This window comes from Olea europaea, chromosome 8 (genome assembly GCF_002742605.1).
Source record: "Olea europaea var. sylvestris chromosome 8, O_europaea_v1, whole genome shotgun sequence".
Classification (NCBI taxonomy): domain Eukaryota; kingdom Viridiplantae; phylum Streptophyta; class Magnoliopsida; order Lamiales; family Oleaceae; genus Olea; species Olea europaea.
In genome coordinates, this window is record NC_036244.1 from 14,359,030 (window position 1) to 14,373,413 (window position 14,384).

At 35.9% G+C, this 14,384-nt stretch overlaps 1 protein-coding gene across 1 annotated transcript; it reads right to left on the reverse strand.

Moving 5' to 3' along the window:
• Window positions 1–862: 862 nt before the first annotated feature.
• LOC111398323 lies at window positions 863–1,991 on the reverse strand. The gene is made up of 3 exons (XM_023025241.1): window positions 1,638–1,991; window positions 1,448–1,526; window positions 863–1,221 (listed from the first exon to the last, which is right to left on the reverse strand). The coding sequence occupies exons 1-3, from the start codon at window positions 1,989–1,991 to the stop codon at window positions 863–865; spliced, it is 792 nt and encodes a 263-aa protein (XP_022881009.1).
• Window positions 1,992–14,384: the final 12,393 nt, after the last annotated feature.

A 14,384-nucleotide genomic window follows, 5' to 3' on the forward strand; every position in this document is an offset into this window, starting at 1 on the left:
GTAATAATGGTAAATTGAGGTAGCAGCTTTCAGTTCGTGCAAAATGGGTCATCCCAATATTGCATTATAATTGGATGACAAATTGACCACCACAAAATCTATTAGGATCCTTCTTTGGCTAGGAGCTTCGCCCATCTCCACGATAAGGACGATCTGACCTCGTGCTTCAATAGGATCCCCAGAGAATCCCTGTAGTTTCTTTGGATATGGTTGGAGATAGAGTTCTGATATTTCCAACTGCCTTAAAGTTCGTGAGTACAGTATGTTGATCGAACTTCTATTGTCTACCAAAGTTCGGTGAACTTTTACTCCAGTGACAGTCATTGTAACCACTAGGGCGTCACTCTGGTCCTGAAGGATTCTTTCAGAATCTTCTTCTGTAAGCCAGAAGCATTCAGGGTCTATACCAATCCTAGGGATTGGATCCCAGTAGTTCGGCATGGTTCTTGCACTTCGGGCTTGTCTTTGTCTTGCCCTTCTGGATCCTTCACATACTTATTTCCGCCAACCATCATCTTGATTTCAGCATGTGAGGGTGAATTACTGTTGGGAACTGCCTATTGAACTCACGTGGGAGGCCCCTGCAGCAGCGACTGCTGCGTCGTAGGTCGATCTGCTTCTTTGGCTTGGCAACAAACTCCTATAACTGACCTCCTCGAATTAGGGACTCAACTTTCTCTTTTAAGTCTCGGCAGTTATTAGTGTTATGACCCACTATCCTGTGATATCGGCAGTATCGTCCCTGATGTTGTTCTGTCTGTCCGTCCTTTAGGATCATAGGTCTGTGAAATGCCTCTTTCACATTGGCTTGCATGAATACCTCTTCTAAGGAGGCTTTAAGTGGGTGGTACTCTCGAAATTTTTATGGTTGAGCCCTATGACGTTCTCTTTCTCTCCTGTCCTTCTTTCTTTCGGGCTGGGGACTGTGACTTGGTTTTTTCTCCTTCGCTATGTTGTTGAGGTCGGGTTTGGAGGTCTCCTTCTCTTGGTCAGAGGTCGCTTCTTCAGCACTTATGTATTTCTCAGCTCGATTAAGGAACTCATGATAAGTCCTTGGACCGTCCTCGTGTACTGACCACCAGAATCTTATTTTGGGCCTCAATCCTACTAGTACAGCCATGAGTGCCGTATCGTCAGATATTTTTTCCATTTCCATGGATTGCTTATTGAACCTGCTCAGATAGCTTTTGAGGGATTCACATTTTCCTTGCTTGATGCTCACTGGGCAAGATCAGGATCAGATTACAAATCGGTGATCTAACTTCGAAAACGACATTCTACGCTATTCGAGGACATTGGGGCTCAAAATCCTTCCTTGCTCATTTCTAGGAACTCGGTAACGTGACCAGTAAGTCAATGGGCAAGCACAAAGGATAGAAGAATCAGTCTAAGGCTATGCTCTGGGTTCTGGGAAGGTCTCATATGCATTACTCATTCTGGTTATCACCTAGCTCTTCATTACTAACTCTTGACTTAAGAGGGCAGTGAGCTAGCCTTCCTTTGGCAAGGGAGGATGAGAACAGAACCTTGTCTTAGATAACAATAGCAGCTTACGACAAAATTCCTGGTGTTGTTCTGGCATTGGAGCCCATGAATTGGGGAAAGAACGCCGTGGCCAGATCATTCCAATTTTTTACCAACCTCTCGTGCAGTCTCCTAAACCATCTTTGAGCTTTGTCTCCTAGAGTTAGGGGGAGTGCCCGGCACATAATTGCGTTGCTTGCCTCCTGTAGTTCCATCCACGAAGTGTATTTTTCAAGGTGGCTGAGGGGATCACCATCCCCTTCGTATGCGACGACCTGCAGGATTTTCAATTTTTCAGGCAGTGGTTCCATAAGGACATCCCCAGTGAAGGGAGAATGTCGTTTTGTTAGGTAATCTTCAGTGCCACCTTTGTTTTTAGCTTCCAGGTCGGCAATGCATTTTTTAAGTGCGCTTAGTTTGGGTTCTGCTTGTTCCAACGAATGTTTCAAGTCGGCTTGTCCTTGCATAGGAGTCAGTGATTGCTAGGTCCCCAATCTGTCGAACACGATTGCAGTCCTTCTCGCCTTAGGTTCCTTACTTCTGAGCTCGTCAGTTCGGCTTCTGGAGGATTCTTCCCTTGAAAAGTGGAGAGTCCTCCTGGTGGGGGGACGCCTTGCCTGTGTCCTTATGAGGAATTCCACTTCGGTATCTGGTGGGGACGAGTGGGCTTGACTCCTTTCCAACCGTCCCACTACGTTCGTCAATTTTTCGAGGGCTTCCCTCATGGCTGTCATTTGAGGGTCCAGCCGTCGTGGAGAACTTGGTGGTGTGTTCGTTTCGTGAGGATGGGTATGAGATGAATTTCTGGAACTTGAACTACGACTCATGGCTCTCGGATTTTGTGGAGAGAATGAGACTATTTTTCACAATTAGGGCCCTCCTTCTAGCGCCAAACTGTTGACGTCAAAATTAGTAAGGCTAATCTTAAGCCAATTTTAAGGAAAAAAGGGCAATTTATTGTTGAAAAAAGACCACAAAATATGTTTAGAGAGTGTAATTATGCTTTGAGTTGTTGTATGAAATCACTTACCCTTTACAAGAGTCCTATTCAGCTATTTATACATAGTTCCAACCGACAATACATCAAATCAGTCAAATCAGCAACAGTACCGAGCTCGAAACTTGGGTTGCCGGATTCTCTTGTGATTGGTCGATGACGCCGGTGGCCATGTGTCAATATTTTCCCCAGGTAATGATGACCTGCAAGGGGCTGGAGGTTGAGGACTTAGGATTGGTTGTTCCGAGTAGTGATGATGTCACCTGTAGCAAGTGTATTTGATTGATAGGGTGATGTGACAGGGAGTAATCATGATATTTTTCTGAGATAACGAAAGGATTGTCCGACTTGGGAGTAAGGACCGAACTCACATTTAACTGAGTTGGGGTTAGCAAACTGTTTTTATTAGATCAGAGTTCGGATGTCAACAGCTATAGTAAAAAAGAAAATGATTATTATAGAGTGTCGGTATCGACATGCGTCCGACAAGTGTCGGACACAAACATGCTATCCTAGTTAAAATGTTCATGCTACACAGACTACAGTTCATTACAAAAGTACAACAAAGTAGAGCATAAGCACATGAAATTGATGTAACTGATAAACAATCCCATTGAATGAACTTATAGAGAAGATCTTAAATTAAAAAAAAAACATAAAATAATTTCAAGGATACATTGTCAAAAATTAGTACCTTCTGCCCACTCGAGAAAAAAATGATAAAAAGAAAGATAAAAGAAAAATAGAGATAGAGAAGAAAAGGAAAGGAAACGGTAGTACGCATCTACAAGTGCTAACAGCAATGGTTTGCACTGCCAACATAAATGCAGTGAAACTACCAGTAAAATTTCTTTTTTGAAACCAAATAAAGTGTGCCATGAAAATGCAAAATGAAAAAACCAATGCACATATTCAATCATGCAATTTGATAAGCCCCATAATGACCCATTACATATAACCATTGTCCTTTCGAGGAAAAGGCAGGCTAACTTACTATTAATAGATTTGCCTATCTATTTCTATTATGTATGGTTAGTTTGCCTACAAAAATGCGCAATCAATATCCATCAATAATGAAAAGGCCATTCATAACTATAACTGTAGGAAACTACTCAATAACATCAAATTAAAATGAGGTCTTCTTTTGTTCACGGGGTTGACCGAGAAGGACTAAAAAAGATGCATAAACATCAAAAGATCTACGAAAATATACACATGGATATACAGAACTATAAAAAGAATGGATCAAAATAAACAAATGTTTGTACAGTGAATAGTTCTTGCATGCATCTCTCTTTCGTCCTCAGACTATCAAATAAAAGAAATTAGATATTAGTTTTCGATTCCTTTAACCGATTCAAGTTATGACACGTATCCAAAGTAATTAAAGACTATAACAAATTTCTCAACCTTCGCAAGAATGTTGGATTAACTGGTAAAACTACATTTTTCGAATGCAGCTATCTCATTGGATAATCCCAACATGGTTTCCACCAAAGTCAAAGCATTCCTTGCGTCTTTTGTAAGCCATTTGATAATGCAAAGTAATATAATATGATCCCGGGTTTTTAAAAAATTACGTAACCAAACAAACAGATTGTTGACATACCTTGATTAGTAAATTCAATGAAGGCAAAATGAAGTACAGAATTAGGATCGTGCAAATGTGACATCCACAACCTTCTGCGTGATTAGTGTGGAAAAATAACACAAGCCTGTACACCCTAAACTCTTTTTATCTGATGACCACTGTTAGAAACGTACATTGTCCTCTGAATTACATCTTCTCTTTGAGTTATGCTTGTTCTACTATTAATCTCCCACTCCTCATACCCGTAGCCAGTTTTCTTCTGTATATCAAATGTCATACAAACACAATCAACAAAATCAAATACTGTATTTAAACTTTGTTACTAGTGTTAATATAACTACATGAAGAAAAAAAATGAATTTAATAGGGAATACAGCTGCTTTAGAATAAAAAACGTCGTACTAATCTACTTAATATTCAATAAAAATGAACCTCAACAATTCAGGTAATAAATCGATATTCAATAGGGAATACAGCTGCTTTAGAATAAAAAACGTAGTACTAATCTTCTTAATATTCAATAAAAATGAACCTCAACAATTCAGGTAATAAATCACTGCTCTCCATAATTTTTGTCAAATATTCCTCATTTAATTCTTTATATTTTGCAATTTTTTTTAACGAAATAGATGATAATTCATAAATAATAATACTTAACAAAAGAATATTTTACTTTGAAAAGGGGTAAAAATAATCAGATAAAATACCAGCCCTTCTAAAAGAATTCCTGTTTGGGGCTCTAGCATCAACAGACTATTATATTACAAACCGTTAGTATTATACCTGAAGAGCCGCTATAGTCACCTCATGTGGTGAGGCTATCGTCAATCTATGGTGGCCATCAGCACCATTCATAGCCAGTGATGACAACACACATTCCTCAACCTGCGAATTCAATTTAGGTAGCATTTATGCTAAATCCCTCATCTCTCTCTTAAATCCTTTTTCTTCATCATATCCATTATTCATTTTCTTCCCTACCGGATTACTGCTTAGATGAGCTTTGAGACTCCATAATCGTTTGTCCTATGCTGCTGATGTTGATGGCTATTGAACTGTATCAGGTGATAACCATTATCGGTGGGTTTTGTTGACTTCAGATTAGCAGTGGCCTTTGTAAAAGGCGATTGGATATGATCAACGAAGGTAATTTTCGACAGGGCATTTGAGTCGTCCTAATTTGATGATGTCACTATGCTAATCCCAGCATTCTCCACCACCGCCATGATCAAGTCCTCACCTTCGTCTACACTCCGGACACCACCATTAACTTATTCATCAATTTATGTGCTATTTCATCGATACTTAACATAAGATAAACACCGATGCTTAGAAGATAATTATATATATAACAAGTTAATTGTTCAATGGTCACTGAATTTAGGTTCATATCTTTGATTGATTACTGAAGTTTAAAATCTCAAGTTTTGATTACTGAATTTAGGTCCATGATTTCGATTGCTCAACAAAATTTAAAATGTCGAGTTTTGGCCATTGAACTTTGAAAAATGCCGTACGTTATAATCACTAGCATAAATGTTGAATTTTGAAAAATATTGGGTTTACAACGAGTAATGTACAACATTTTTCAAAATTCAGTGTTACATACATTCCCAAGAAAGATTTACAACTTCGACTTGACCTTTATTACATAGAATATGATATTTTGAAGCACAAACATGTTACATACACACCCTAGCAAAATAGTATAGTTGAAAGGATGAATAGGATTTTGTTAAATAAAGTGAGATAATGCTACTAGGCTCAGGTTTGATCAAGTTACTTTGGGGAGAAATAAAAACTTACGTTATAAATAGAAGTGATTCTAGAGCTGTAAAATTTAAGACACCTTAGTACATGTAGAGTGGAAAACCTATGGATTATTCTAAATTTCTAAGTTTAGGATCTTTAGGTGTGTACCTTATGTACACCACGGTAAAGGTAAATTAGACCTCAGATCATTAAAATGCATTTTTCTAGGATATGAAAAGGAAACTAAAGATTATAGATTGTGGGTAAAAGGTCACATGATTTAAAGTTATAATTAGCATAAATGTGATTTGACATGAAGAAGTGATACCCTATTTTATTGAAAAATGATTCACATTCTAAAATCACTAAAAAAAAAAAGGTATGCAAAGTATGAGAAAGAAATGTCCAATAAAAATCATGGGGAGTTGATTTAAAATGTTTAGTCAAACTAAATAATAGTTTAAGAAGACCAAGAACTAAGGTTTTTAGTTAAAAGGTCCAAAGTTATTAAACATGGAAAATAGAATTTGTAAAATACTAAAATATCTTTGTATGGAAAATGTTATTATTGCCTTAATTTTCATTTTAATTTCCTTTCAGCCCTAATCTTCTTCCCTCCTATATGAACGACTCGACCATGGTAGGTATGCCTCCATGCTGATTTTGTTATCATCATCTTCTTCTCTACTTAATGAAATCACAAAATCTACATTCTCATTCCCTTGAACATTCATTTGGTTGAAGTGAATAATAAAATCTTGTTATATTCTTGTTGGGCATTTGGAGAAGAAGAGAGAGGGTATGGTAAATTTTCAATATTTGGGCCACTTTCTTTCTCCATTGTTTTGAATCATTTGTTCATATAATTGTATATGTGTTTATGGTGTTCGTTTGTCAATAATGATTTTGAATTCATTTTATGATTAGATTGGAGTTTAAACTTCCCAATCTTATTCTCAATATCCCTTATTTGTATTCCTTAGTATTAATTGAAATGAAATGTGAAGTGGTGAAGGACGATTGGCTATTCTTCTCGTTGTTTTCATGTGAAACAAACATTTGATTTTTTCAGTGTGGAATGACGTACATATCATTTTATGAAATCATGAACAACATAGATATCGTTTTCTGAAATCCATGACGATGTACATTTCATTATCAATACTGTATGATGTTTGAAATTTGATGAAATTTATATGTTGAATTACAAGTTATGGACAACATGGACATGATATGGATATTGGTTTGTTATCTAGTTGAATATGAGTAGACAGTTGAATGTACATAGAAATAGAAGTATTCAGGGAATGGCAAAGGGAAAACAATGCATATTCTTGTTGCAAAAGCAATTTCTTACATAGAACTATATGATAAACTTAAAGAGGCATTGAATATCGATACGAGGCTACACAAAATGGAGATTTCAACTCTTGTCCTGATGATGTCTAAAGCTCCAACTGTACCAATCATAATTGATTGTGACAACAATGTGAAGTGGTTTATATTTGCCTGTACAGAAACTTTCCTTTGTGTAACTCTTTTGAATGAAGTTGTTGACAATTGAAAAGATTTGGTAATGAAAGATGTTTATTACTAATAGATGGTGGAGAACAAATTGGAAATATGAACAACGAGGAGAAACATGATCAAATAGACAATGATGGTAATGATGACAGTGGTGATGGAATATTTGTAGATTATAATGGTTTTGACATAAGTGAAGGCAGTCACTGAAAAGTAGATGACGAAGTTAATTTTCCAGTAGCAGACGACTATAATTTTAAGCTACAGACGCATAAACCCTATAGTCGGAATATAGTGAATGGTAATGATGTTGAATGTACTTAGATTGTAACTGCAAGTGTAAGTACGCACTGTTACGAGACATCAGTAAGAATTCCGAAAAATAAAGATGTGCGAGTCAACCAGTTGTTTCCATCGAAATATGACCTAATATCAAAATTGCAGTTGCTAACTGTGAAGTGCCACTTTGAGTACAGAGTTAAGAGTCAAATAAGAGCATTTATACAATTATTCGTATTGATAAAAATTGCAAGTGGTGCTTATGAGCAACCAAGATCGTAGAAAGTCCCATTTTTGAAGTTCGAAAGTAAAATGGTCATCATTCTTGCTCCATGAGCATTCGTCATAGAGATCATAGGCATGCTTCATATATGATTATTGGAAACCACATCGCCCCTAAGTATGAATATGTCAACCGTGCTTACAAACCAAGGGACATTATTAATGACATTCATCGAGAGTTCGGCATAACCGTAAGCCATACTAAAGCGTACATGGCTAAAAATTTTGCTTGTGAACTAATTCATGGAAAACTCCGTGAGAGTTATGCTAAATTTCCAGCATATTGTCATGTTTTGAAGATGCAAAATTCTAGTACACTGATATTCATTCATACTTATGATGATCGACGCTTCAAGTACTTTTTTATAGCATTAGAACAAAATATACATGGATTCTTCAACTCAATGCGAAAGGTATTTCTGTAGATGGTGCATTCTTGACATTGAGAATGAAAGGTACTCTACTCGTAGCAACTTCTCAATATGAAAATTTTCAAATATTTCCACTCGTATGTGGAGTAGTTGATTTGAAGAATGATGAATCCTGGACCTGGTTCTTTCAGAAGTTGCGGTTAATAACAGGTGATACGGGCAACTTTGTGATTATATCTGACCGTGCAACATGTATTAAAAATAGAATTAGAAATGTGTTTCGATTTGCTTATCATGATAATTGTATATATCACTTGCAAAAGAACTTGAAGACAAATTTTGTACGGTGTGATGTTGCAACTTTGTTTAGGGCAGTATCAGAGGCTTATACTATAACTGAATTTAAGTCCTACATGGCAGCTCTATACAGTAAAAAGGAGGGCATCAAAGAGTACCTATTAGAAGAAGATTTTCATTATTAGGCTAAAGCGCATTTTATCGGGATACATTACAATATCATGACTATGAATAATGCGAAATCTATAAATGGCATGTTAAAGAGTGCTCGAGAACTTCCCATAGTTGGTTTAATTGAATAAATCCATGAGATACTACAAATGTGGGTTTATAAAAGACATGTTGAAGTAGAAAAATATGTGACCCACCTCGTGCCAGCATTAGAGAAAAAGATGTGCATGACATATAATGGGTCAAATGGGTTGGAGGTAAATCAGGTATCTTCGGACATGTATCAAGTTTGTGACAATTTAGAACACCACTTCGTGGATTTGTTTGAAATGACATATACATGTAGAATATTTGATTTGGATAAATTTCCATGCGCGCATGCAATTGCTATCGCAAGGTTTAAAGGAGACGACGGCTATAAACTATGTATTCCCTTTTATACTAGTATTTGTTGGAAGTAAACTTATTTTACATTCGCATACCCTTTTCCGAACGAGATTGAATGGCAAATTTCCAAGTATGTGATAGCCAGAAAAGTATTTTCACCATTGGCACAAAGACAGGGTGGACGACCGTAAAAAAAAAGGAAAAGATCAGCCGGAGAGATGCGTGCGCCTCGTAAGTACGAGTGCAAGAAAAATGGTCATGTTCAATCCACTTGCAAGGGCCAAGTAGCTAGTAATGAACCTTAAGGTTGTAGTGCTATCTTGTCTTGTAACTTTACAATTTCGTACTTATTATTTGAACTGATTAAAATGACTTCTTAGATTTTGTAGTCATTGCGTTGGTAAACTATTTTTGTATAGTTGGAATCAAATTAAAGTATTTCAGGTATTCATGTTCTTTTTTCCCACAGTCAAGGCAAACTACGTTCATGTCATTACAGTAGACATGAATGTCGTTTCAGTTCTAAAATTGCACAGATTCACATAACGAGTTTGAACTCGTTTCTTAGACATAAAATGACATGTATATCTTTTCAATTTTAAATACACGCTACTTCTCTGATTTGCATAACGAGTTCAAACTTGTTCTTTAGACACAAAACGACATGTAGAAAGTTTCAGTTAACATTGACACTAAAACGAGTTCGAACTCGTTCCATAGACATAAAACGACATGCATATCGTGTTAATATTAAATACACACTGCTTTTCTGATTTACGTAACGAGTTTGAACTCGTTCTTGAGATATAAAACGACATGTATATCATTTCAATGGTAAATACACACTATTTCTTTGATATGCGCAATGACCTTGAAATTGTTTCTGAGACACAAAATGACATACATATCGTTTGAAAATATCATTTTATGTTAAACACACACTGCTTCAGTGCTTAAGTAACTTGGACACATATCGTTTTTTTTGTTTACAACGACATTGATATCATTGTAATGTAATCGTTCCTGAAACAATATCCATGTCGTTTCATTACAAATTTGACGAGTTCGAAATCATTTCAATTGAAACAATAACTACGACATCTGTATCGTTTCTTCACACTTGAAATGACATTCATATCATTATGCTTAAATATAACGATTTAGCCATCCAAGGTCACTCGGTATATGTCCTACCGTACGTATAACGATACAAATAGGTCATCAAGCTGGTTCAATTTCACTCGAGCAATGCTATGGTAACATTTGTGATTCCATAGTTGTCTATCTCATTTGAGTTATTTCGATAGAAACAAAGTATCTCTGTTGGTTATTTCTGAGCCACTCGAGTGCTACCTGCCCACTTCATATGATGTCTCGATCATCATACACATGTCGGAGGTATGTCGAACGGTCGTTGACAGTCGAAACATCATTTTTAGTCATAACGATATGAATGTCATCTCAATTGTGAAGAAACGATACCGATGTTGTTGTAGTTATTCTTTTAACCAAAACGATTTTGAATTCATCAAGATTGTAATGAAACGACATGGACGACGTTACGTTATTTGACTATTTGGTACATAACGATATGTATGTCATTTCTTTACAAAATTTATGACTTCTAATTTGTTTCGGTTCATATAACAACTAAAACGACCTGAAAGTCGTTTCTTTCAAAACAAATCGATATGTATATTGTTATACCTAAAAATGACGTTTCGATCGTCCACGATCGCTCGACATATGTCCGACATGTGTATGACAATCGAAAGAGCGTATCAAGTGGGTTGGTAGCAATCAAGTGGCTCAAAAATAGCCAACGGAGATACCCTGTTTCTATCGAAACAACCTAAATGTGATAGACAACTATGGAATCACAAACGTTACCATAGCGTCATTCAAGTGAAATTGAATCGGTTCGATGATCTATTTGTATCGTTAGACGTACGGTGGAATGTATGCGGCATGACCATGGATGGTCGAATCATCATATTTAAACATAACGATATGAATGTTGTTTCAAGTGTGACGAAACGACATAGATGTCATTGTAGTTATTTTTTCAACTGAAACGATTTCGAACTCGTCAAGTTTGTAATGAAACGATATGGACGACATTATGTTATTTGACTATTTGGTACATAACGATATGTCAGTCGTTTCTTTATAAAATTTAGGACTTCTAACTCGTTTCGGTTCATATAACAACTAAAATGACCTGAAAGTCATTTTTTTAGAAACAAAACTATATGTATATCGTTATGCCTAAAAAGAACGTTTCGACCATTCACGGCCGCTCGACATGCTTCCGAAACATGTATGACGATCGAAAGAGCGTATCAAGTGGACTGGTAACACTCGAGTGGCTTAGAAACAGTCAATGGAGATACCCTATTTCTATCGAAATAACCCTAATGTGATAGACAACTATGGAATCACAAACGTTACCATAGCGTCGTTCGAATGAGATTGAATCGACTCGATAACCTATTGTATCATCATACATGCAACGAGACGTATACCAGGTAACCGTGGATGGTCAAATCATCATATTTAAGCATAATGATATGAATGTCGTTTCAAGTGTGAAGAAACGATACCGATGTCGTTGTAGTTATTATTTCAACTGAAATGCTTCCGAACTCGTCAAGTTTGTAATGAAACGACATGGATGTAGTTTCAGGAACTATTACACTACAACGATATCAGTGTCATTCTGAATAAAAAAACTGATATGTGCCCAAGCTTTTTAAGCACTGAAGCAGTGTGTGTGTGTTTAATACAAAATGATATGCATGTCGTTTAGTGTCTAAAAAACGATTTCAAGGTCGTTACGCAAATTAGAGAAGTAGTATGTATTTATTATTAAAACGATATACATGTCGTTTTGTGTCTTAGGAATGAGTTTGAACTCGTTATGCAAATCAGAGAAGCAGTGTGTATTTAACATTGAAATGATATGCGTATCGTTTTGCATCTAAGGAACGAGTTTGAACTCATATTAGTATCAATGTTAACTGAAACGTTCTACATGTCGTTTCGTGTCTAAGGAACGAGTTCGATCTCGTTACGTAAATCAGAGAAGTAGTGTGTATTTAACATTGAAACGATATGAATGTCGTTTTGCATATAAGGAACGAGTTCAAACTTGTTTTAGTATCAATCTTAATTGAAACGTTATATATGTCATTTTATGTCTCATGAACGAGTTCAAGCTCGTTACGCAAATCAGAGAAGCAGTGTGTATTTAACATTGAAAATAATATGCGTGTCATTTTCCGTCTCAGGAACGAGTTCGAACTCGTTTTAGTAACAATTTTAACTGACATGTTCTATATGTCATTTTGTGTCCGAGGAACGAATTCGAACTCGTTACGCAAATCAAAGAAGCAGTGTGTATTTAGGATTGAAATGATATGCATGTTGTTTTGTCTCTCTTAATTGAGTTCAAACTTGCTTTAATATCAATTTTAATTGAAACGACTTTGAAATCGTTATATATGGTCATAAGGACCTCTATGTCGTTAGGAAAATAAGGACAACAATGTGCATCTTACACTACAATGGAAGACAATGGAAAACATGTGAACTTGAACATGTAAAACTCAACAACCTGACATGGATAATATGTAAACTTGAAAGTTATAGAAGAAAATAGAGAATATGTACATTGAAATTATATTCAAACTCTAAAATAGCAGCTACTTCAGCAAAAAGAACCAAGTCACGACATAATGTTATCAAAATATAACAAAAATATAGCAAAAAACAATCTACGGCTTGAAATCCCAAGCTAACAACTCTGCAGCCAATTTCGTTCTCCACATTAATACATGATCCGATCGAATATTATTTACGTCCATATTCGCTGGCAGAAATTCTATGTATTTAATAGCGAAAATTTCGCAATCGGATCTACAAAAAAGTTGTGAAATTTTTGTATTAATTTTCAACACTCAAAATAATATAATACTACCAATTATAAAATTAGTCATTTTTATCCATTCACTTGTTGGGAAATATCTTTCACATTCACAAATTTGAACATCTCCATACTATATTTGCTTTCACTCGTGACATGAAATTTTATTAACAATGGAATAACCACCTGTAGTGGCAGAAAGTAAGCTTCCAACGCTGACCTGCAAATGTGACCCTTTAGACTATTGAATATAAAAATGGTCTATTCCTCCATGTCTACTTGAACTGCAAACTAATGGTCGCGGGTCCAACAAGGAATATACAAATATCTGCAGTTCTTCCAAGGTTTACCGAGCTCCTGAGTAGCTCCTCTCACATAATTAATTAGACTCTTACTACATTTGAGTTCTTTACTCGACTGTAATTGGCCATGTGCATTGGTAACAAATTGATAGAAATAAGTATCCAATATGCAACAGTCTTGTCGGAATAGAATGGAAAATTTGGAAGTCCTTTCTCGTATCTGGTATAGACCTCGTTCATAATCTATAAAAATAAACTAATTAATTCAAACTGAATTCTTTTGTAAAATTATTGTAAAATCATTAAAGTTGGATTACTTACACTGCTAGTAATCCAATCATCCTCTTTCAAAAGATCCATCAAACTTTTTACTCAAACATCATAAAAGTGCAAATGTATAATTTGGCTGTGCATACAACAAAATCAACAAGAACTTATATTTAGGTAATACTGTCATTTCTTTCACATGTACTTGCAACTATATGTAATAATTTACCTAGAAGATGTAGTTTCCATCCATTTGCAAAAAACATCAACCTTGATGGGATCCACTTCTCGATAAGGATCATATACATCGATGTCCGACAACGTTCTTCTCTTCGTTGGGTCTGTGGAGAAAACAATAAGCGGATTTTTCTCTTCGGACGATACCCTCGTTCTTTCGGTGGATCGCATCTCGTTTTATCGATTTGTACACGATAGCCTATATGTTGCAAGTAACAATAATTAGAAATATAAAATTTATTTTATTTGGATATGAAGATGTAAAACTAAACTTCAATTCATTTTTATATACCTTGCGTGGATTCATTCGTAACCACATCATGCTTCTCAGGTGTCACAAAATTAGCGATACATTTCTCTACTTCAAGATGCTTCTCCTTTAATATTGTTTCTTTTCCAACACCCTCTTTGACCATTTTATCATTTTCTTGCTCATTTATATCATTTCCAAATCCAGCTTCCTGTTCCAAGTCCTTCT

Excerpts from the sequence above, each read along its gene's own strand:
- LOC111398323 (XM_023025241.1), bottom strand. The coding sequence starts at position 1,991 with ATGCAAGGACAAGCCGACTTGAAACATTCGTTGGAACAAGCAGAACCC. Across the intron at positions 1,527-1,637 it reads GGAGACTGCACGAGAGGTTG|GTTCTGTTCTCATCCTCCCT; the intron begins GTAAAAAATTGG and ends ATCTAAGACAAG. Across the intron at positions 1,222-1,447 it reads AGTTAGTAATGAAGAGCTAG|TGAGCATCAAGCAAGGAAAA; the intron begins GTGATAACCAGA and ends GATCTTGCCCAG.